The sequence below is a fragment of the Harmonia axyridis genome, chromosome 1 (genome assembly GCF_914767665.1).
Source record: "Harmonia axyridis chromosome 1, icHarAxyr1.1, whole genome shotgun sequence".
In the NCBI taxonomy this organism is placed as follows: Eukaryota; Metazoa; Arthropoda; class Insecta; order Coleoptera; family Coccinellidae; genus Harmonia; species Harmonia axyridis.
In genome coordinates, this window is record NC_059501.1 from 34,923,487 (window position 1) to 34,947,974 (window position 24,488).

General features: G+C 34.8%; 1 protein-coding gene across 3 annotated transcripts in view; it reads right to left on the bottom strand.

Annotated features, from left to right (window-relative positions):
- Positions 1-558: 558 nt before the first annotated feature.
- LOC123678666 overlaps positions 559-24,488 on the bottom strand; it is a 52,324-nt gene continuing 28,394 nt past the window's right edge. For all 3 annotated transcript variants that reach the window (XM_045615803.1, XM_045615810.1, XM_045615812.1), the window contains 8 exons: positions 23,327-23,735; positions 18,585-18,923; positions 16,081-16,340; positions 15,898-16,024; positions 15,573-15,664; positions 13,091-13,160; positions 12,839-13,029; positions 559-876 (listed from right to left, as the gene is read on the bottom strand). In XM_045615803.1, the coding sequence (XP_045471759.1) occupies positions 628-876; positions 12,839-13,029; positions 13,091-13,160; positions 15,573-15,664; positions 15,898-16,024; positions 16,081-16,340; positions 18,585-18,923; positions 23,327-23,735 (1,737 nt within the window). In that variant the 3' untranslated portion in view covers positions 559-627. The remainder of the gene's footprint in view (positions 877-12,838; positions 13,030-13,090; positions 13,161-15,572; positions 15,665-15,897; positions 16,025-16,080; positions 16,341-18,584; positions 18,924-23,326; positions 23,736-24,488) is intronic.

Below are 24,488 nucleotides of genomic sequence, written 5' to 3' on the forward strand. Positions count from 1 at the left end.
TCCAGACGGATGGGAAAAAGTCGGTTACAGGTACCTAGGAAAAACCTTAAAAACACTTTCAAGAGGAATCAGTAGATCAATAAAGATCGCAAGCTTGTTTGAAGCTGTGATCACAACAATTGCATCATATTTATTGGAGCCCGCACGATACTGCTCTAGATTTTGGTGCACGTAACTCACAGATGAGGGTATGTAGGCAGAAATGATGGTGAGTAGACCTCACCTTTCAAATACTTCCCGACAGCTTTCTTCTTCTCAAACTGAAAAGTAATCTTATGGTTTTCATTTTGTTGTAGAAGAACCCTTGAAGCATCGCTGCACTATCCCCAAATTAGTATACCATATAGGGCCTGACTTTAGAAAGAAGAAAAATATGTGAGCCTTGCCGTCTCTAAATCTGATATACCTTCATTCTTCTTATCATGAATATCGCAGTTGACAATTTTTCACACAAGTTGTATAATCTCCAACTGAGAGTTAGAAACTTAGCAAGGAGGCTTTAACGCGGCTGCTTCACGTCAGTTCTTTTTCGAAATTTGAAATTATAAATTCAACAGCTTAGCAAAAAGTCAAAGTTTAATGTAAAATATTAGAAATATAATAAAAACCAGATATAAAAAGTTATATCTAAATGGATTCTGTAGATATCGTCATATCAGTGCTACTTTTGTTATGTAGTATTTGTTCTACATTTTGTTCTGCTCTTTCAATTTCCATTGCTAACGCTTTCTTCCTGTTTTTTTCCAGTGATTCTTCGTCTTGGATGTAAGAAGCTGAGAGTGCTTTCAATTTCTCGTCGATCTCTTTCAAAGATCTGACCAAGCCAACTCCAATACTAGTTTCGCTTGATTGTTTAGATTCGTCATCTTCGAAAGCCTGAAATATAACAGTTAAGGATGTTACATACCTCATCTTCAATACAGTAATTTCAGTGCTAATCAATTTCAATAATAACTCATGAATTACAGTTCAGATTCATTTCATTTTTCAGCTCAATATCGATCTATGAGTTGTCACGGTTATAAATCGTTGAGGTTCTCGTTCGGGTGAATATTTTGCACTCCCCTGGAATATTTTCTGACAGCGCTCGCTGCTCGGTCGACCATCTTGATTGAGTAGATTGAGGTTGTTTCTGACTACTTCGTAGCCCGTATAATGTTGAAGAAAACTCAGATTTCAGATTTGTAGATGCCTTTGTTTCGACGCAAACGGTTTCGATTCTTCACATTCCGATTCTTAACTTGTCCCAACATATATTTCAAGATGGCAGTGAAAGTGGCGAAGTAAAATTTGCGAATATTAAGACTGCAACGATGAAATGCTACGAAAAATAATGCTCAGTGTATGTGTGTAAGAATTGTTTAACGAATTAACGATTCTACTGTAACGAATTCGCAAGCCCTACGCCACTGCCTCTTTCTAGAAGGTACCGGACGCACCGAGAGCTCGATAGAAAGATCAAGACGCTTCTAGAGAGAGATGCGAGCGGTATATAAGCAATCGAGGACGCAGAGCAGGGCAGTGCAACGAAAACGGCGGTCAGTGCCGTACACTCAATTAGATATAAGTTGTAGAAATAAATTAATGTTGTAGTAGAAATTAATTAGTGTTATAGTTGAAATAAATCATCTGTATATAGTTATTCATAGTTGTGTACCTGAAATAAATTAGTGTTAGCCAGAAGTACCGATTTAATTAACCGAAAAACGTTACACTACATAGAAGTTCACAAAATAAGTGCTGACAACAAAGTGGATTAGTGGAATGTTGAAAAAGAAGTTGAGAATAAGTCAACGGAAGAGGAAACCAATGTAACTCTCATGTATAAACAAAGATTTTAGATGGAAAACAGATAATTGAAGGAACTCTTGGAAGAAATGAGAGATAAAAATAATATCCTGACGGTAGATCATTCTGCATTATTAGAAAGGATTAGTCACATGGGAAACATCAGCACATATTCGAATAGGAATGAAGGCACACCAGGTCCCCTAGACCGCCAGATTTGCCGAAGACGCAGTGTTATTCTGATACAAAGAGTAACAGTTGCCAAACCAGAAACAAGTTAGACCAAGCAAGTGAACAAGATTTAAACTCGAATAAAAACAAGAGCATCCAAACACAAATCAGATCAAGAGAATCTCGCTCGCCGAAACCCACAAATGAAGAGGTTGAGTCTGACAAAAAAAGATATAGGACCCCAGGTGAACAGAAGTATAAGTGATGGGAATGATCAGAATAAAACAGAAACAGATTCCACTGAGGATAACTATCAACAACAAAAAAATCGGGAAAGCTGTTGGGAACTGGCGATGAAAATGATCGTTTTGATGGTGAAAACAGAAAACTGTGGATAGTTAACTAGAAGGAAAGCCTGAGTGCATAGGCAAGGTCAAGGTCGAAAAATTCCCCGGAAACGAGAATCAACTGAAATATTTCTTAGTTATTGCCCCAATGTCGAAAAAATATGTAATGTACAGGGTGGGCAAATAAGCGAGGTAAGCGGCTATATCACAGGATCCACTCATCATGAGACTTACGGTAAAAAATTTAACCACTAAAGTGTACAAGAGAACACACTGGAAATTGTTTCGAAGTTCATACCTCTACCGCTAGGGGGCGTAATAGCTACCGTCGAGTAGAAAAATGAATTTTACTCGGAAATGTTTCATATGAAGTTGAAGAAAAAATATCATCACTGTAATCCTTGGAAAATTCTCTATCTTTTCGAATTGTCACTTTCGATTTTACGACATCAAATAAGGGCAGGGTAAAGGGAGAAATCTGACTGATTGAAATGCCTGTAACTTCAGTTTGGCTCAACATTTCTGAGCAAATTAGATCTCGTCTGAAAGATAATATCTTGTTGATTGAGGACAAAATATAGTCATGATAAATTTGTTTTTGCTGCTTTCGATAGGGGGCACTAAGTCAGAAGTTCATTGTTTTGTTCATTTTACTGCGAAATTTCAAATGTAATGATAGAATTTTCTTAACAGAAACAGAATTTCCATCAAATTTGCATGAAAACACCTGAAGGTCGCAAAGCGATCATTTCATGCGTTCTGAAGTTATGGCCGAAAGAAGATATTCTTCAACTGATGCACTGCGATAAACCAAATTTTGTCTTTAAGTGTTGACAGAAACAGAAATCCCATCAAATTTGTTTGAAAATACCAAAAGGTCGCAAAGCGATAGCTTCAGGCGTTCTGGAGTTATGGACGAAAAAAGATATTCTTCAACTGATGCAGTGAAAAACTAAATTGTGTCTTCTTTCGGCCATAACTCCAGAACGCCTGAAGCTATCGCTTTGCGTTCTTTTGGTTTTTTCATACAAATTTGATGGGATTTCTGTTTCTGTTAGAACTTAAAGACACAATTTGGTTTCTCGCAGTGCATCAGTTGAAGAATATCTTCTTTCGGCCATAACTTCAGAACGCCTGAAACTATCGCTTTGCGACCTGAAGGTTTTTTCATGCAAATTTGATGGAATTTCTGTTTCTGTTGAAAAAATCCTATCATTACATTTAAAATTTCGGAGTAAAATGAACAAAACAATGAACTTCTGACTTAGCGCCCCTATCGAAGTCAGCAAAAACAAATTTATCATGACTTTATTTTGTCCTCAATCAACAAGATATTATCTCTCAGAGGAGATCTAATTTGCTCAAAAATGTTAAGCCAAACTGAAGTTACAGGCGTTTCAATCAGTCAGATTTCTCCCTTTCACCTACCCTTATTTGATGTCGTAAAATCGAAAGTGACAATTCAAAAAGATACAGAATTTTCCAAGGATTACGGTGATGATTTTTTCTCTTCAACTTTATATGAAACATTTTCGAGTGAAATTAATTTTTCTACTCGACGATAGCTATTATGCCCCCTAGCGGTAGGGGTATGAACTTAAAAACAATTTCCAGTTCGTTTTCTTGTATACTTTAGTGGTAAAAATTTTCACCGCTAGTCTCTACGATGAGTGGATCCTGAGATATAGTCGCTTACCTCGCTTATTTGCCCACCCTGTACAATCCCCAATTCTGGTCTAAAGGAGTTGGTATGCGAAGATTCAACTTTTTGAAAAATCAAGATTTCCTGTCAAACAGAAAACATTTGTTATAGAAGAAAAATAAGTGGTAAGTGTGATTCACCAAAACACACAGTCCATAGGGAATGCAGTAGAAGTAGATAGTAGGTGCCAGGGATGAATTCTTGAGAGAAAATAATGATTGCATAGCTTTTTGCGTGAGTGAAGACTAGAACACAATTAGAAAATTTCGGATCAGAGACTTCTATTTAGCAGCCACTTTCTGTAGACAATGTGCCACAGGGGGGAATAAAAATTGAGGTGAAATAGGATATTGAAAGAGATGGCGAGATGACATCAAGGAGATCGCAGGAAATCAGTGGATGAAGAAAGCACGGGATAGGAAAACATGGAACAGTTTAGAAGAGGCCTATATCCAACATTGGATGTCAAACGGCTGAAGAGAGAGAGAGAGGATATTGAAAAAGCATCGAGGCAAGATTTTTTGAGTGCTGTGCATGTGAACTTCAACATAAACCCATTCAAATATTGCTAATGAAAAAAAATTTAATTCTGGTAACTTTTCATTTTTCGCAAAAGAATTCTCCTCTGGGTAAATATTGACAGATCACGCGAATGTCAGTGTTTCCTGTTAAGTACTGACAATGACAGTATACCGATCAACAATTATTTTTAATGGGATATTCGAGGCTTGAATGAACAAATTGCAACGATTTTGCACGCTTCATTCCATGTTACGCTACTGGAATTTTTGAAGACGCGGTAATTTGTCAATTAATCGTTTCATATCGTGTACTTTCGGTCGGAACGCAATTGCGCGTTTCTGGAGAGAATTTTCTGAAATATTTTGAATGATGATTGAGACTCCAGCAAGAATAAGTAGATTTAGTAGTAGATTTAGATTTCAGTCATTATTAATTTAATTTGAGACTCGGAATCTTATTTATCGGCGAGAATTGTGTCGGGATTCTCGCACCTCCCGTGGGATTAGAACGAAGAAAACCTCCCGTGGGATTAGAACGAAGAAAACCTCCCGTGGGATTAGAACGAAGAAACCTCCCGTGGGATTCGAACAAAGAAAACCTTTCTTGGGATTGAAAAATATCAAGAACTACTTCCTTGAGATACAGAATTTGGGATAGTACGTATGTTAGACCACTTTACTCTCTGAATCTGAAAGAATTCCTGCGAAATACCTGGCATTATCACACCAACTTCGTTGAATGAGGACTGGAGTACTATAGCTTCCTGATAAGAATTGGTGTTCAGAAGGCTGAAGATAATATACAGAAGAGGTTCCATCCTAGTGGCAGAGTGGCTCATTTAAAATCGTTTTAAGTTAAGTTTCTATTTTATTATTTGTTTGGAGTGAAAAGGATCGATCATTGTATATTTTGATTTTATTAAATTTGTAAAAACCTGGGTAGGAGTTTTGTTGCCAAATAAGCCAAACCACCCCTAGAAATTAGTCCTTAGAGTCTCATGGGCAATTGTAACGTTACACATTTTGGCGCCCAACGTGGGGCCCGAAAATTTTGGCAACTACTCCTATCATTTCGACCTTTTCAGTTCTAAAATAATAATCTATCTTTGTTTAATTTTTTTTTCTCTCTCTTTCTTTTCTCTCGTCTTTGATATTTTTCGTTGGTATCAGATTGACCACACGTGTCGTGATATTTTTTTTTGGTAGCTATATATTTATATATTTGTTTTTTCTTTATTGTTTGTTTTCTTTGATAAAATGATTAATCCAGATTTCTTGAGGGCACATGAACTTGCGTATGAGGTTGCGATACGTATTGGTAAGGAAGACGTTGCTAAAACTGTAGAACAAAATCGTAAACTTTTAAGGGGACTTTTAGCTCAGGAAAGGGGTGATCGTAGCTTTACAGAAATTCAGGATGTCTATACTGTAAGTGAAAATGTGAAAGAATTATTGCTTTCAATTTCGGATCTAACTGATAAAATATCTAAATTAACTCCTGGTTCAAATGTATCTGATTTTAAGAGAATTGAGGACAGATTATCTCATTGTTCGAAGAGGTTGCATCGAATTTTAGTGGAAGATGATTGCGAGGAAAAGCAAAAACGTGAGGTTGCTATTAAAATTATTGAGTTGGAAGCTGATTTTTATGATTGTAAGCCAACAGAAAAGTGTGTAACTTCCACCCCAACAGTACCATCTGTTTCAGTTTCGAGTCATTTATCGTCATGTAATAAAGTTCCTGTTTACAAGTGGAATTTGAAAAAATTTTCAGGTAAAGAGCCATTAATTCCATTTCTTGAATTGATAGATACGTTAAAGATTTCTCGTGGTTGTACGGACACAGATTTGTTCGAGTCTGCGTCAGATTTATTTGAGTTGGATGCTTGGAACTGGTGGCATAACCACTTTGTAAGAAAAACTTTTTCAAATTGGTCGGAATTAGTAAATGCACTTAAAGATACGTTTTTACATTCTAATTATGATCATATTTTGCTTGATGAAATTAAATCAAGGAAACAACGTTCAGGAGAAAATGTCAGTGTGTTTATAACAACTTTAGAATCACAATTTCATAGGTTAACTCGTAAAGTATCGGAGAGGGAAATGGTTGATATAATAAGAGCAAATTTACAGTCAGAATTTGTTGGAGCGTTGGTGTTGAGAGATATAGATACGTTGTCAGATTTGAATTCGTTGTGTAAAAGAGTAGAGAATGTATTAGATTTGAATCGAAGAAAACCTTATTCAGTAGCGCAATTTGAATCAATAACGTGTTGGAATTGTAGAAAATTAGGACATAAATATACCTTTTGTAAGAAACCTAGAAGTACCTTTTGCTTCGGTTGCGGAACGGCTGGTGTTATTAAATCAAAATGTTTCAAATGTTCAAAAAACGCCAAACCTGGTCATGTTCTGGCAGAAAACATGAATCAGCCAGGTCCTTCAATAGCTGCCAAGGGCAATATGAACCAAAGAAAATAAATGTTCTTGTAGATGGTTCGCAATCTCCAAAGCCACCAAAGAAACCACCTGAGCCTCCTGTCACAACCATTCCATCAATTCCTTCAATTCCTCAAGTTTGCCCATTATTGGAAAGACTTAATGACGATGACAGACCGTACCTTAGAATTAGAGTCTTCAATGAAAGTGTTTTAGCCCTTCTGGATAGCGGCAGTAATGTATCAATTCTCGGTTCTCCATCATTGTTTCTTTTAAAAAGATTGAATTTACCTATAAATTATGACGTTTCCTTTCATCTCACTACTGCTGATGGTACATTACAAAGCACTTTAGGTTATGTTGATCTGCCAATAGGGTTGGATAATTTGTCTAAGAACTTTAGGGTATTGGTAGTTCCTTCGATTTCACAACCAATGATTTTGGGAATGGATGTTATACAAGCATTCAATATTAAGCTTGATTTTGCGAATTTTTCTTTTAATACCTCCACTTTGTCGACAGCTGCAGTACATGCGATAAAACCAGCTGAAGACTTGACTCCCTTGCAGCAAGATGGATTGAATGAGGTGGTGAAATTATTCCGATCAATAGGACCTGAGAATGAAATTGGCAGGACACACTTACTAACGCATACTATTAAAACTGAAGGTTCGCCCATACGCCAAAGACAATACCCTCTCTCACCTGCTATGCAATCAGTTCTCAATAAGGAGATTGATGAGATGTTAGAACTTGATATAATCAAGCCAGTAACAACCACTTCACCCTGGTTGTCTCCCCTTTGGTTGGTCGGTAAGAAAGATGGTTCATTTAGAGTATGTTTCGATGGAAGAAAACTAAATTCAGTTACCATACCTGATTCATATCCTATGCCTTTAATAGATTCAATAATTAGTAAAGTTCGTAATGCCTCATTTGTTTCTTCCATTGATTTAAAGTCAGCATTTTTCCAAATTCCTCTTGACGATGATTCTAAGTTGAAAACTACATTTGCAGTTCAAGGTCGCGGTTTGTTTTGCTTTAATGTACTTCCTTTTGGCTTGAACAATGCTGCTCAGGCTATGTGTCGGTTGATGGATATGGTGATAGGTCCATCATTGGAGCCATACGTTTTTTACTATCTCGACGATATAATTGTCGTAACTCCCGATTTTGAATCCCATCTCAAGGTATTAATTCAACTTTTCAAACGGCTTCAAGAAGCCAATTTAACGGTTAATTTCGGAAAGTGTCAGTTTTGTCGTTCCTCCCTTAAATTTTTGGGTTTTTTAGTTGACGAGCAAGGCCTTAGGACGGATCCCGACAAAATCAAATCAATCTTAGAGTATCCAGTGCCTACGAATACGACACAAATTAGGAGATTGATTGGTCTTGTGGGATATTATAGGAGATTTTTGAAGGATTTTTCAACAGTTTGCTCCCCAATTTCAGATTTGCTTAAAGGTCGCAAGAAAGGACAACCAATTGTATGGAGTGAGGAAGCTGATGCAGCATTCAAAAGAGTAAAGCAGGTTTTAACTTCAACTCCTGTTTTGGCTAGCCCTGATTTTTCGAGGCGGTTTTTTCTAGCTTGTGATGCCTCTGATGTCGGAGTAGGTAGTGTTCTCTTTCAGGAAAGTGATGGTGTTGAACATCCCATAGCCTATTTTAGCAAATCCTTGAACAAAAGTCAACGGAATTATACCACGACGGAGAAGGAACTTCTCTCCATTGTTCTATCTATTGAGAGATTTCGCCCTTATATCGAAGGAACAGAGTTTACAGTGATCACCGATCATTCTTCACTGCAATGGTTGAATTCCATGAAAAATCCATCCCCTAGAATAGCTAGATGGATAATCAAACTATCTTGTCATAAATTCAAAATTGTCCATCGTAGTGGTTCGTTAAACACAGTTGCTGATTCCTTGTCACGAATAACAGAGACAGCTGTTCTAGATCTGAATACCTTAAAGCCTGATCTTTGGTATCGAAATATGTGTGGTAGAGTTGAAAAAAATCCCGAATCTTTTCCTGATTTCAGAGTTTCCGGAAATATCTTATATAAACACATCATGAGTAGATCGAAGTTGTCAGATAATTCTCCTGAATGGAAAATAGTGGTTCCCACTGGAAATAGACTGGAACTACTAAATAAGTTTCATGATGACGCCTTAGCTGGACATTTCGGTATTTTCAAAACCTTGTCTAGACTTTCTCAATTATATTATTGGCCAAAAATGCGAAATTCAGTAAAATCATATGTAAGAAAATGTAAAATCTGCGCTTCTTGTAAGCCAGACAACCTTCCACAGGCTGGCTTAACAGGAAATTATCGTAATATTAACTTTCCTTTTCAATTGATTTCTGCAGACTTGTTAGGACCATATCCAAGATCGAAAAATGGAAATCAGTACGTTCTAGTTATTACTGATTGGTTCACGAAATTTGTTTTGGTACATCCTATGGCTAAAGCTACCGCAAAAGGCATCGTCAAGTTTATTGAAAATAATGTGTTTCTAATTTTCGGAGTTCCACAAATAATGGTGGTTGATAATGGAGTCCAGTTCATTTCAAAGGATTTTAAAAACTTAATGAAAAATTATAATGTACAGAAAATTTGGTACAATGCTAGATATTTCCCTCAGATCAATCCTACGGAACGTGTGAATAAGACCATAGTAACAGCAATAAGATCTTTCATTCATGAAAATCACAATACTTGGGATCAAAATATACATCAGATAGCACAAGCTATTAGATTAGCTAGACATGAGGTAACAGGATTTTCTCCATCCTATTTATGCTTTCTTAGGAACGTTCCTACTGATGGAGCATTTTTTGGTTCAATTTCAGATAATGCTCACAATAATATCGAAATAGGAAATAAAGTTATAGATTCTTCTTTTCAAGCTGACAATCTCCCAGAACTCTATAAAACAGTTCAAAGTAGGCTATTTAAAGCATATCAGAAAAATGCCCATCGTTATAACTTGAGGAAGCGCGATCTTCGTTTCAAGGTAGGAGATAGAGTTTGGAAAAAGAATTTCGTTCTGTCAGACGCTTCAAATAAATTTTCGGCCAAATTAGCACCGAAATACATCCCCTGTATAGTGAACAAAGTTATTTCTCCGTTGGTTTATAATTTGAGAGGCTTGAACGGGACTGACCTTGGCAATTTCCATGTCAAACACATAAAACTAGATCTGACCCATGATGATGTTTCTACCGACTTTGACAAAACTGATGACAATGATGAATAATTCCTTTTTGCCTTTAACCTTTACTTCCTAAATTTGCTTCAGATACACAGATTATATGTTTTTCTTTATTTTTGACAATTATTATCGTATCTTTGTAGCATGGCTACTATTATCGTATCTTTGTAGCGTGGCTACTATTATCGTATCTTTGTAGCGAGGCTACTATTATCGCTTATCGTTGTACCACTATTAGTTTATGGTGGCTACTATTTATCTTATCGTTGTAGTATGGATACTACTTATATTTACCTTTAAAGTTGTTGTTAATCTGACTGAAGTGTCTTTTAGATATGCAGAGCAAATTAATTTTGGCGTAGCTGAGAGCATACTTTGGAGTAATTTATTATTTTGGGTCTGTAAAGATTCAGTTTTTTTCTTATTTTCTGTGTACTGTTGCAATTTCCCGTTTCCCTATTTTTCCTTCAATTTTCATTTATCTTATCGTTATCGTTGCAAGTTATATACTTGCTGGCGCCCAACTTAACGTTGCTGTGAACTTTCAGTTATATCACTTCAATGGAGAGGGAGGTAGGGAAGTGAATCCTTGAGCTCAGTTGATTCATATACACGTCAGTACAGAACATCTTTGTACACATTATTTGACTATTTTGAGCCATTTATGGCTGATTTTTCACAGACGGCGTTAATTATCTTTTACCTACTTTGTCGAATGTTATCGCATTTTTTCGTGGTCGATAAATATCGATTTTACCTTACCTTTTCATTACCGGATTTGACGTTATATTTGCTAATTTTGGATTTACCTCAATTTAGTTTCATTACCGGATTTGACGTTATATTTGCTAATTTTGGATTTACCTCAATTTAGTTTCATTATCGGATTTGACATCGTTCTATGCAAGAAACATAGAATGATGGAGTCATTTTTGAAAATTTTGGACTCAAACTAAAAATCTTCCATGCCCCCCCTTTCTGGTCCACCTTCGTCTCGGGTTCCAGGAAGATTTTTCTTGTTGTGCGACGGCACCTTTTAAATTCATTCACTTTTGTTTAGTTGAGACGGTTTTTTTAGTTTTCATTTTTATAACCGCAGCACTGTTTACTTTTTAGTAGCAGTGGCTGAAATTTATATTGAGATTTTTGACGATAGGTCGTTTGGGCATGACTTTCCAGAATCGGTAGGATGATGATATTTCACATCAGTGTGAAGTATCCTCATCCCTCTTTCGTTTTTTAGAGAGAGGCCTTCAGCAACCGACTTCTGTTTCACCTTTTCACTCAACTCTGAGTAATTTAAATATTTAGGGTGTAAAGAAGTTCTCATTGAGCTCCTTTACACTCATCTCTCTTTCGTTTTTTAGAGAGAAGCCTTAGGCAACTGAAGTCTGTTTCACTTTTTCCCTCATTTCCTTTTTCCTTAGTGCTCAGGTCGTTTCTAAATTTGGTTGACTATTTGTTCGATATATATTTTTTCAACTTGCCTTCAGCAATTGGTCATAATATTTGGCATTTCATATTTCAAATTGGTTACATTCGATAGGTTTTGGGTAAGACATGGTACGTTTGCGGAATTCTCCCTTGTAATATATCACACTAATTATAACTTTTATCATTTGCTCCAGTTGACAAGTCGGAGTATGTTTTCTTTTGACGTGCTGTGCTTGATCTGATGCCATCGAGTATTTTTGTTTTTGAGATATTCATACATAAAGAAAAAAAAAAAATTTTTTTTTCTTTTTCCTGGTGAGAGGTGTGTGCAACGATTTTGCACGCTTCATTCCATGTTACGCTACTGGAATTTTTGAAGACGCGGTAATTTGTCAATTAATCGTTTCATATCGTGTACTTTCGGTCGGAACGCAATTGCGCGTTTCTGGAGAGAATTTTCTGAAATATTTTGAATGATGATTGAGACTCCAGCAAGAATAAGTAGATTTAGTAGTAGATTTAGATTTCAGTCATTATTAATTTAATTTGAGACTCGGAATCTTATTTATCGGCGAGAATTGTGTCGGGATTCTCGCACCTCCCGTGGGATTAGAACGAAGAAAACCTCCCGTGGGATTAGAACGAAGAAAACCTCCCGTGGGATTAGAACGAAGAAACCTCCCGTGGGATTCGAACAAAGAAAACCTTTCTTGGGATTGAAAAATATCAAGAACTACTTCCTTGAGATACAGAATTTGGGATAGTACGTATGTTAGACCACTTTACTCTCTGAATCTGAAAGAATTCCTGCGAAATACCTGGCATTATCACACCAACTTCGTTGAATGAGGACTGGAGTACTATAGCTTCCTGATAAGAATTGGTGTTCAGAAGGCTGAAGATAATATACAGAAGAGGTTCCATCCTAGTGGCAGAGTGGCTCATTTAAAATCGTTTTAAGTTAAGTTTCTATTTTATTATTTGTTTGGAGTGAAAAGGATCGATCATTGTATATTTTGATTTTATTAAATTTGTAAAAACCTGGGTAGGAGTTTTGTTGCCAAATAAGCCAAACCACCCCTAGAAATTAGTCCTTAGAGTCTCATGGGCAATTGTAACGTTACAAAATGTTGGTACGAAAATGTGACAACAATACAACATGAATAGGTACAACAATATCAATACCTAATGATTTCAAATCTTGAGTGTACTTACTTTGAGTGCGGAATCTATCCCTATGAGTCTTCCTTTATGTTCATCACTGAGTCTGTAAGCATTCAGTGTACAGTTTCTATAAATATTATTTTCGCTATATTCCGTTTCATTCGAATCTTGAATTTTGTTAGCTCTTCGCACACCTGAAGGAAGTCTGTCTCCAGTATTATTTGGAACATCTTTCAATTCATCTGAGGAAAACATAATTTATTTATATGATGTACAATCTGAATTAATAACTGATATTGTCACCTTGTAGAATCTTCTCTAATCTTTGCTTCTGTTCATCGGACAGTGAAAAATTCATTCCCACCTTAGCCAGCTGAAAATATGCGACAAATGATGTAGAAACTAGACACTTATAAAGGAAAGCTATTTGTTTGATCAATACTGAAATGCTCGTATCGATTTTAATCCGAGGAAAGTGAAGTGACGATGCACCTTGAATCTGTTTCAGCTTAGGAGAAGAATTGTAGCTATTTGTTTGATCAATACTGAAATACTCGTATCGATTTTAATCAGAGGAAAGTGAAGTGACGATGCACCTTGAATCTGTTTCAGCTTAGGAGAAGAATTGTTCCATAGCTCAAGTACTTCTTGACTTTGGATAGCGGGGCACTAGGTTGTAGCTAGGGTTGCCAGATATCCGGTTTTCGACCGTACAGTCCGGTTTTTTTCATGTTTGTCGGTTCGAAAAAATCTGGGTAAACCGGACAGAAGATTGTCCGGTTTTTAAATTTCGCGCAATATCTGGCGCGACCGCGAAATATCTAGCGCAACCGCGTGGCAACCAACAGTATTGTTTATAGTTACGTAGATTGGGCATGTCAATGTTATGGGAAATCTATGGACTGACGAAATAAATCGTCTCGACGTAAACACTGTGAAATATGAATTGTGTGTTTATGTCAATATAAATGCTAGTTGCACGAACTTTAAGGATGCCATGTCAAGCAATTAATCTTTGTTGAAAGCAGTCTCGTCAAATGCTAAGTATATAAAGAAGTGGACTGTAAGCTTCTCGTAATTTTTTGTTATATTTTGTAATTTGTAATATGAATATAAAAAATAAAAATTTGTCCGGTTTTTTCCTCATATACATCTGGCAACCCTAGTTGTAGCATTGTATAAAAAGTTCTTATAAAATGGTTGTAGTAATATTCATGTCGTGCATCGTGCATTGTAGTTTGGCGGATAATGCATCACACCTACGCATTAGTTCTATATCAGCGCAACATACAAGGTTTTCAAAAAAGGGGACGGTTTGTCAGATCATTTTATGAAAACAAGTTCCTATTAACACAATTTTTTTCCGATTTCTTTGAAATTTCACTGGATTGTTTCAGTTTGATGGAGAGAAAAAAAAGCTTTTTTTACATCCTAGCTAGAGGTGCTTAGTTTGAACAGTTTTTTTCAATAAAAAGGAAAGTACACAGTACCGAATTCAGTTAAAAATTATACAGAATGTAGTCTTTTTTCCATTTTTTAAAAAGCATCATCGCTCAAGAGGAGGGGGCATTCCTCCTGTATCCACCCCTGTCATGATTCAAGATTTGATTAGGAGAGAATAGTATATTCTAAAGCAAGATGCAGAATGGGCTCCTATTCCAACAAGAATGCGAAATTCGAAAACGAGCGAGTATTGGAATTTCAGTCAAGTTTCATGAAATATTGTCGAAATTCAATGAAAAATTCCCATTATACATCCTAGTGACATTTGTATTGTATCTTGGCAGTTGGTGTGACTGTTACGAAAATTGACAGATTACGGAATTTGGATTGGAATCGTACTTTTCGAATTTTGAAATAATTTATAATTAAGCATCAAATTCGTGAATTATCTCTGACGAAATCGATTTAGCATCAACAGAATTAACAGAAATTGCGAATAATGTCGCAAATTATTTTAGTAAAGCCAAATTCGCACATTAAGTTGGGCGTGCTGAATTAATTTTTGAAAGTTCTGAATAAAGATGAGAATTCATTTGGATATTTGTTAGATAAATTTTCTGAAAAACAAAAAGTCATATTTGACAGTCCTCAATTCAGGAAACTTTTGAAGATCCACAATTCACATCATCAATGAATGAGACGAATCTAACGGTTGGTGTTCATTTGTTCAAGTAGAATCATAAAGCAGAGAATTATGTAAATCGTGCTCTGAAATTCTGACATTCCCGGTTGTGATATAAATACAAAAGTTTACTACCTCCACAGCCACCTAAACCTCTTCTCAAAAAATTTGGGTGATTTTAGTGAAGAACAGGGAGAAAGACTCCATCAGGACATTGAATATGAAATGAATATGAAAGATCAATATCAAGTACGATCTCCAAAAATAGACCTGAGATATATTTCTGATTCTACAATCAAAAATTATCCAAGAAAAATTGTAAAATTCCACCACCAAAATGTCTGTTGGGCTGTGTAATATAGATAGATGATTACGTACTAAACCTACTAACACATCAGTTTGCATATAATGAATTGCCCCAATTTAGGCATAAAAATAGTTTCGATAGTCCCAATGAGTGGACTTTCAAGAAGATTGTTGTTGTAAGAAAGTATGTATACATATGTATACACGCGCAACTTTAGTTTTAGTGGGATTTCAATGTTTATTTACATCTCAACTATTCTTTTGTTATCTATGTAAAACATTTTTTTTTTTTTTGGTGAATAAACTTATTATTATATATGTGTAAAAGAAATTAAGTATATCAAAAAAACTTACTTCTTTGTTCCTTTCAATGAAGTCTTTATCGTTATAATTTTTTCTATTCCTTTTTCTGGCCTCATTCACTTCATTTCTCTTATCTTTATTCGCTGTAGAACACAGAATCATTAAAATTATGAAAGTGGAAAATTTTTTATTGCACATAGGTGAACGAGGTAACTCAACGAAATGATGATATTTGAACAAACTATAGCTACAATACTTTATTATTATCGTCGAAATAAAAGAAAAAATGCAGGCATATTATGTCAGAGTATCGAAAGCTTAGATACCTGCATATTTCTTTGAATGATAAAAAAAATAATTTAATACCATTACTCACCATTTTTCATATTATCACTCGATCTCGACTCAAACTCGCAAAGTTGTAAAAATAACTGAGAATTTCGGTCTTTGGGAATATTATTCATAAGCTGCTTCTGCATTTCCAACCTCTCAGCGCGTTCTTCCTGAAATAAACGAAAATATTCAATTTGATCATTTTTCCGATGAAAAATTTACGCACCCGAAATTTCGATATAGTTTCTGAAATATCACTATCCATTTTACTTATAAGACTGAGAGTCTTCTTCACTTTTGGCGTTTTCTTCAAATTCTTATAAAGATTCTTGAAATTCTCCTTTTCCATGAACTTTTCGTCATCCGCATCAAGAACTACCGACTGAGAATTTTCCAACACTGGGCAATTTTTCAACGACCTCAATTTACCCGACATCTCATTGTAGAAGACGTTCATTTCGGAAACAAATTGTTTCACTGATAAGTCTGAAATTTCAATTTAATATTTAGTGATATTGAAATATTTTCGAAATACCCTGATAGTTGAACGAAATACACTCAGATGTAAGAATCGCAACAAGTTGATATCAAGTAAAATTTGAAGACTCATAGTTTTCTTATTTTTTTAGCATAATTTTCGAAAATTTTCAATAAACTGTAGATAAAATTATTTATTTCAATTTGCATGTTCAATCACCATAATTTGAACCCCCTTAACTTTGTTACTGAAAGAGGTACAAAAAAATGTTTTCTACAAAAGTTTCACGAAATCGACTAGTGTTTTTTAAAATGATTTCAAAAAATGAAATATATACAGGGTGGGCAACATATTGATAGCAACTTCATTTTTTCAAATGGAATACCCTCTATATTTTTCTATATTTGACTAGCTCTTTTTCCCCTGATTTCGAATATATAACATATGTTTGGCCTATCTCTCTTATTCTGAGTACCACAGAGTTTCAAATTTTAAGAACCACTCTGTGGTACTCAGAATAAGAGAGATAGACCAAACATATGTTATATATTCGAAATCAGGGGAAAAAAAGATAGTCAAATATAGAAAAATATATAGGGTGTTCAATTTGAAAAAATGAAGTTGCTATCAATATGTTGCCCACCCTGTATATATTTCATTTTTTTGAGATCATTTTAAAAAACATTAGTCGATTTCGTGAAACTTTTATAGAAAACTTTTTTTGTACCTCTTTCTGTTTCAAAGTTAAAGGGGGGTCAAATTATGGTGAAAAACCCGGTACATAACATCCGCCGCGCATCCACCAATGATATGTACTCAGCTTTGTAAATTCTAATTATTATTTGCTAGAACTTCGTACTCCATACTTCTCCTTGTAGAACTATGTTTCAAAATATAGGGTAATTCACCGAGATGATCTATTAGACGTATATGGAAAACCAATCATAATTTTGAGCTGAAAATTTGCATGTTGGGGTTTGAGGCAATGTTCTCTCTCCCTAAAATATTATCAGATCCCTACAACTTCCAGTTATACCGGAAGCATATTACTACCTTATTTCAAATGGCACACTTATTATAGTATTCCATCATTAGATAGGTTTTTTTTATGACAATTTCAGCAAAATGCCATACCTTGGGTGAAAACTCAACGGTTCATAAGTGGGATTCTTATGAAAAAAATTATGGCGACGACTCACATCTTTTCAATATTTCTGCAGAAAAAGTTTGTTCGGAAAACCCTTTTTTATTTTTGATTCTACAAATAGGTAGTATGATAAGACTGTTTACGGTTTGACCTAAAAATGTACAGGATGTTTATCAGAAGATCATAAACTTGGACAACCGAAATTGATCAAAACGCAAGATTTTCAAATTGGAACATATATTTTTGATTATTTTAGTCAATTCTACGTGTGAAAAAAGGCGGTTACTTAAGCAAATTCTCTACCTTAAATGAATACATTAAGATGTATCGAGGAAGAACTTGAAATGAGTATAATCCCCAATTTTCATTTGAGTAGAAGTAGTATATGACTTCCGGAAAACACAGAAAAAAACTTGAATCATTGTTTCAATAACTGAATCTGGCATTTCATGTATTGTAATTATTTGTTGGTCGAGGTTGTTGAAGAATCAATAAATCAATTAAATTTTCAATTACAAATAATTGATTACAATTCATGAAATATCGAATTGATGTTTTGAGAAAATATCAAATTATGTGTGATTATAAATGAATAAAAAATTCAACCTAATGAATTTTAATGCATATCGAAAATTACCATTGGATGAAGGTATAGCCGTTTTCAGAAATTCAATTTATTATTACATGAATTTGTAATTCATGTACTTTATTAATTTTGTAATAGTCCAACGCAAAATGGCGGATGCGCATATGGTTTCCCATTTTTCCTACCCCCTCGGGCTCCTAATTCCGGCCGACGGCCCTGCTTGCAAGCGAGTCATTGTTGCTCTTAGGTTAAAAATTAAATAATACGCAAACTGAAATTATCATGCCAACTGTTAAATATCAATACTCTATGTCCAAAAACACCGATCATTATTTTTACTGTGCATGCACAACGCAGAACTTATATTTCAGAACTCCGAATTTAAATGAAAAAAACATCCGTTTTTTCTTTTAGCTCCGATAATTCTCGAGATACCTTCACTTGATAACGAATTTTTCGTACAGGATACAAACTTCCACATTGATCATTTATTTCATATCATAAAATAGAAGAACTTACCAACATTTTCCCCATCGAAATTTGGTAAATTGAGCTTGCCCTTCAGAATCGGTTTCCAGCTTTCACTATTAGTGTTATTCATAACATATCTGTCTATATCATCATCATCTAGATCTTCGCAAACATCAGAGAAACTAATCGAACTCTGTTTCCATTTCTCATAATCAATGTTCAAAGTGTTTTCTTCTTCGCTGGTCATTTCCTGACCAGTATTTACATCGTCAGTATTATAGGCATCAAAATTGAAACCATTCAATTCTATTTGATCCGTCGAAATGTCGACAGGGTCTATTTTCTCAACTTCGTCAGAAAATCTGATAACTTTCTTTTTCTCCATTGCTGGAAATTCATTTTATTTTTAAGAATATTTCATCGAAAACAGAAAAAATTGGAATAAACCTACAAATTTCAAACAATTGTTCGTCAAGAATTACTTCTACCTCGCAGAATATCTCAATTCATATGAAAAATAGTATAGGTTTTAAGTATCACGATCAGTATGTACAGTGCATCCCATTTTGGGTGAGACTGCCAGGTTTCTCGCTTGTTATTTAAGATAGAGCCTTGCGGTTTTCACGTTCCTGTCCTACTTTTTCGTGAAACTCAAGTTGGTCTAATCAGATAACTGTTTCCGTTCAAGAGATACAGGGCGATTTTGGAAATTGATACTTTTCGGACCCCTCCTTTATCTCCGAAGTTATTAGAAATAATGCTGAGGTAAAAACTACGTCTGAATCAGAATTCTGCGTAGAATCCAGTGGCGTACTCAATTTTTTTTTTCGGGGTATGGTTTTGAAGATTCAACACAAACCTATATTTTTTTTAATGGAACACCCTATATATCATTACTTCGTTGAATTCGTTATTTTTTCCCTTCAAAATGATGTATGATACTATATAGGTAGAATGGTCAGAAATGTTAAAAAAACACTAAAACATCAAATAATGATGATTTTTTGTTAATGTGCAATGGATTTCCCATATGAAAAAAAGGTTCAATTGGATAATTTTAATTTGTGATTTTTATAAATAGTAGAGTAATCAAACAAAGATAATACACTCATCACTAACATGAAAAACAAAACGTAGGTACCTACCTAATAGCAACAAATAAATAATACAAAAAGTCATAAACATTGCATGATATCTTACAGCTTAATCTGTTCAAATTACTGTCCATTTTCCTCTAATACATAATTGACAAAACTTTTCAATACGCCTGACTTTAATATTATAAAAGGGCGGTTTTGTAAATCCTGGAAAACTGCCTCTCTTGATGCACGAAGTTCTTCGAGACTGTTATGTCTTTTACTGTAGTATATTATATGTATTAGGTAAAATGGACAGCAATTTGCACAGTTTAACCTGTAAGATATTATGCTATGTTTATGAATTTTTTTATTATTCATTTGTTGCTATTAGGTAGGTACCTACGTTTTGTTTTTCATATTACTGATGATTGTATTATATTTGTTTGCTTACTCTACTATTTATAAAAATCACAAATTAAAATTATCCAATTAATCCTTTTTCTCATATGGAAAATCCATTGCTCATTAACTAAAAATCATCATTATTTGATGTTTTAGTGTTTTTTCAACATTTCTGACCATCCTACCTATATAGTATCATATATCATTTTGAAGGGAAAAAAATAACGAATTCAACGAAGTAATGATAAACATGGTGTTCCATTAAAAAAATATAAGTTTGTGTTGAATCTTCAAAACCATACCCCGAAAAAAAAAATTGAGTAAGCCACTGGATTCTAGGCAAAATTCTGATTCAGACGTAGTTTTTACCTCAGCATTATTTCTAATAACTTCGGAGATAAAGGAGGGGTCCGAAAAGTATCAATTTTCAAAATCACCCTGTATCTCTTGAACGGAAACAGTTATGCAAAATCTGATTAGACCAACTTGAGTTTCACGAAAAAGTAGGACAGGAACGTGAAAACCGCAAGGCTCTATCTTAAATAACAAGCGAGAAACCTGGCAGTCTCACCCAAAATGGGATGCACTGTACGCCTATGTAACATAGTACAGCTTTGCTTCCACCGTTTTTTTTTTCCGAAATTCGAAGTTTTATTGTAAAAAACTGGTTATACATTTATGATTCAAAGTACTGTCCATCACTGGCCACTACTTTCTCCCATCTTTAGATAGATAGATAGACTAGTTATTTTTCGAAGCGATCCAATTTTGCACTTCCTCATAAGGAAGTGCTAGTCAGCCAGACCGTGTGCCATTGATCGAAACAAGTGATAGTCCGAGGGAGCAAAGTCTGGAGAATACGGTGAGTGGGATTGGACTTCCCATTTCAACGTTTGCAAGTATATCTTGACCACTTTCGCATCATGGGGTCGAGCACATGTAATCATCCCATATCAATAATTCCCCTCATGGCTAGCCTCACTTGACTTGACCATTTGAGTGACGAAAAACATAATAATGATTGAACAACTGTAGATTTGAGACCTTTGTTGTTCGATAAGAGTTGGTTGAAATGAAAGGTCAGGTTTTTTAGAACAAAACCACTTCTTGGAATGAGGCCGGCTAGTTTCGTTTTCAATCAAAAATCATTTTCAGGGCTAGTCTTAAAATGTTCTGAGTCATGTCATCAAAGGATGAAAATAAAAACACAATGATACCTCCAAAAGCTTCTGGCTTCACGTCAGTACTTCTTTATATACATTGAGATTTAATTCTCTTCATACGTGTAATATTTTGTGTGAAAGGAGAAATAAAAAACCGTTTTATAAAATTTACAGTACCTTTCACAAAGTCAGAGTAAAGAGTTCAAGGCTGAAAATGGCTCGCTCCTTCGGTAGAAAAAGTACCACTCTCATCTCAAATAAAACTCAATATTTCGCTCAGTCAATTCTCCAAAATTATTTGAACAATTTTCGTTACAGAGAAGAAAAATGAAATTTCAAGAATTTCATATTTTTTTGTTTTGTTATTTCATTATTAATCGCAAATTTTGAAATCACCAAAGTTGCACTACATGATCGATTACATGATATAGCATGTGAAAATTTTATTATCTATAATGTTCTTGATGCCCTGAACTTTCTAAAAACTTTGGAATACAAAAAAAAATTTCATAGAGATGATAGTAGGTACCCTATGAAAAATTTTACTTTCTTCTTTATAAATAAGGTACTGTGATGAAGGATAGGAGGTAGAGGAAAAGTTACACATTAATCTGTTTATTGAAAGTATTGAAAAAAAAAACAAAATTAAACTTCTCAACATATATCCATCTGTTCTATATACATTCAATAATTTCCATGATGGAAGTACCTACGCAGAGAAGCATACATTCAAAATGGTCTCCAAGAAATTTTCAAATTGTAATTTTTATTAAAGTAACTGTGGAGGTTTGAAATATAATGAAAGGAATATTCGGTTTTCAACTGTATCTTACATAACACTCAAGTTTATGGAACAAAGAATCCTCAATAATAAATAACTCATAATTAAATTAATCATCATGTACTACGTCAAATCAAATTATTTTCGATAAATAAGCATCCAAATAATATTTTTTGGATTTTACCAAACAAAATAATAACTTAAAATTTCGTTCTATTTTGTTGTAAAGAAACGTGAAGTAAATGATTATTATGATATTAAGTAAATCAATTATAATAATAATACTAAAATTTTATTTTTAATATTTCTCTGAGTAGTGATTCAAATTTTGTACCTCCGATTTCTCAGATTGAATCAGAGAGCATAATGATATGTGATAGAAATGAAATGGTGGGGCACAATCACAATCCCAATCCAATAAAACATCGATTCTAAGAAATTTCAACCAACTGAATATTCCAAAAAAATTTCGATCTGAAATAACTCTTGTTGGGATGAACGCTTCATTTTTTCAGAATTCTATACCTCATAAAAGGTATTCCAACACAACCCATTTCCTCATTTTGATAAAAAATATTTCACTATCAAAACGCTTTCATCTTCATCACTCTAAAACTGTGAGGTACCAGAAAAAAATCCTGTAAACACTCAAAATTCGAGTCAAAATTCAGCTATACCTATATCTTATATCTTTCAAACTCTACAGTTTATTTTAGCGGTTCCAATACATGAAGAGGTTGAAGGTAATTCAGAATTGGTTTGAGAACCTAATATGCACTATTGTTTCGTTAATAATACGAATTACATTCTTGTAGAATTCAATTTGGATTCATTTTCAGGTTTTTATAAATCCTGCCAAATAATGATGTCAAGGCATATCCTTGACAACTGTTGTAATGGCGCTAGTTTTTCTTTTGAACGATTCTAGTTTGGGCTGCAATGTGGTAGGAATTATGGGTAGGTAAAATTCAAAGATTCTTGAACATCCATAAAAACAGAGGAACTGTAGTTTTCAAAACTGCTGTTCAAATTATAATATAAGTCTTGCCAAATTCAGTACTTTGATTCAGCTTAATGAATAGTGTTCTGGACAAACTAAAAAACCGAGAGTAAAATATTTTTTGTACAGTATTCTCGAGCACCCGATTGTAAGGAAACCAAAATGTTTGTCATTTCTTTGATGAAGTATCGATTCGTAATGAACCAATAACTCTTGCACTAATGTTTTGCCTCATATCAGATATATCGCATTTCCAAACGTATACCTGTTTACTATAAAACACTCGCGATTTTATCACAGTTCCGTTCACCACGAAGTTCCACAAAATTTTCCTAACTATCAAGACTCAATGGCTGTTGATGTACCTTCCTCCAGGCTCTGCAGCTTCAAACTGCCCCTTTTCGGCCTCCAATCGCTGCCAATCCTAGTTACATCGCATTCTTCATCTGTCCTCTCCAGAGAGGATCTCGTGGACATTCTCAACATCGCCGATTCCATCTTCATTCTCTCCTCATCAGCGCACACATCTCCTCCTACGGAACATCGCTCGGCTCTGAAGTCCTTCTCGTCAGGACGTGACACGTGGAAAGATATTCCGGCCTTGTTATCTCCCAGATTCGGCAACGATAGACGAGATTCTACCGGAGTGTAGCCTTCGCTTCTTCTTCTCCTCGATTTCCTTGGAGATATCTTTCTGCGTGGAACATCGTCATCGCTTCCGCTGCTACCTTCCGTTTTCAGCTCTTCTCCTGAGATCCATGTGTCCTCTTCTTCCTGTAAACAGTGAGGAACTTTAGTATGGAATAAAAAATACGATGAAGGCTGGCCTTTACTTTAAGACCCTTTTCTCACTCCACAGGTAATATAGTCTAGAATTTTGATAGTCCGGTTCTGTTTTTCCAATTTGAGAAAAAATTTAAGGAAAGCATTCGTAAGGGGTGAAAAACTGCGAACCATGAAATTTCACTAATAAGGGAATGTTGTTTTATCACCCTGTATGACCGTGCCAAACAGAGTTCCAGAATTTTCATTATGAAATAATACTTTTGGTTACCAAAACGAAAAAAATCATAATGTTCAATTACAAGTTGATCCAATATTCAAGAAAATAAAAAATTTAAAATTTTACTAGTGCGAATCTGATTTATTCGATTTCAGAAGTATTGGAGGAAGGCGATAGTAGAGGATGACAAAACTTCAAAATTTGAAATTATTCGGTCGGTTAGTTAAACAGTTATTGAACTCTGAAATTTCACTCATAAAATAAACATCACCCTTTATATCCTAAACAAAGACACTCAGGCGATTGAAACCTCTTGATACGAGTCCTCCATGATGATCTTCATTCATGGTATCCGGGACATTCTTTCCAGGGCACCATGTATATTTTCAAAATCGATGGGAAAAAGAGAGCAATTTTCTTGGGGTGAAGGATATTATGCCCAAAGTTTTTTATTATGTAAAAAAAAAATGGGAAGACAAACTGCTTTCAAACGATGTGGTGTAGCGCACTAAAAAATTGAAGCT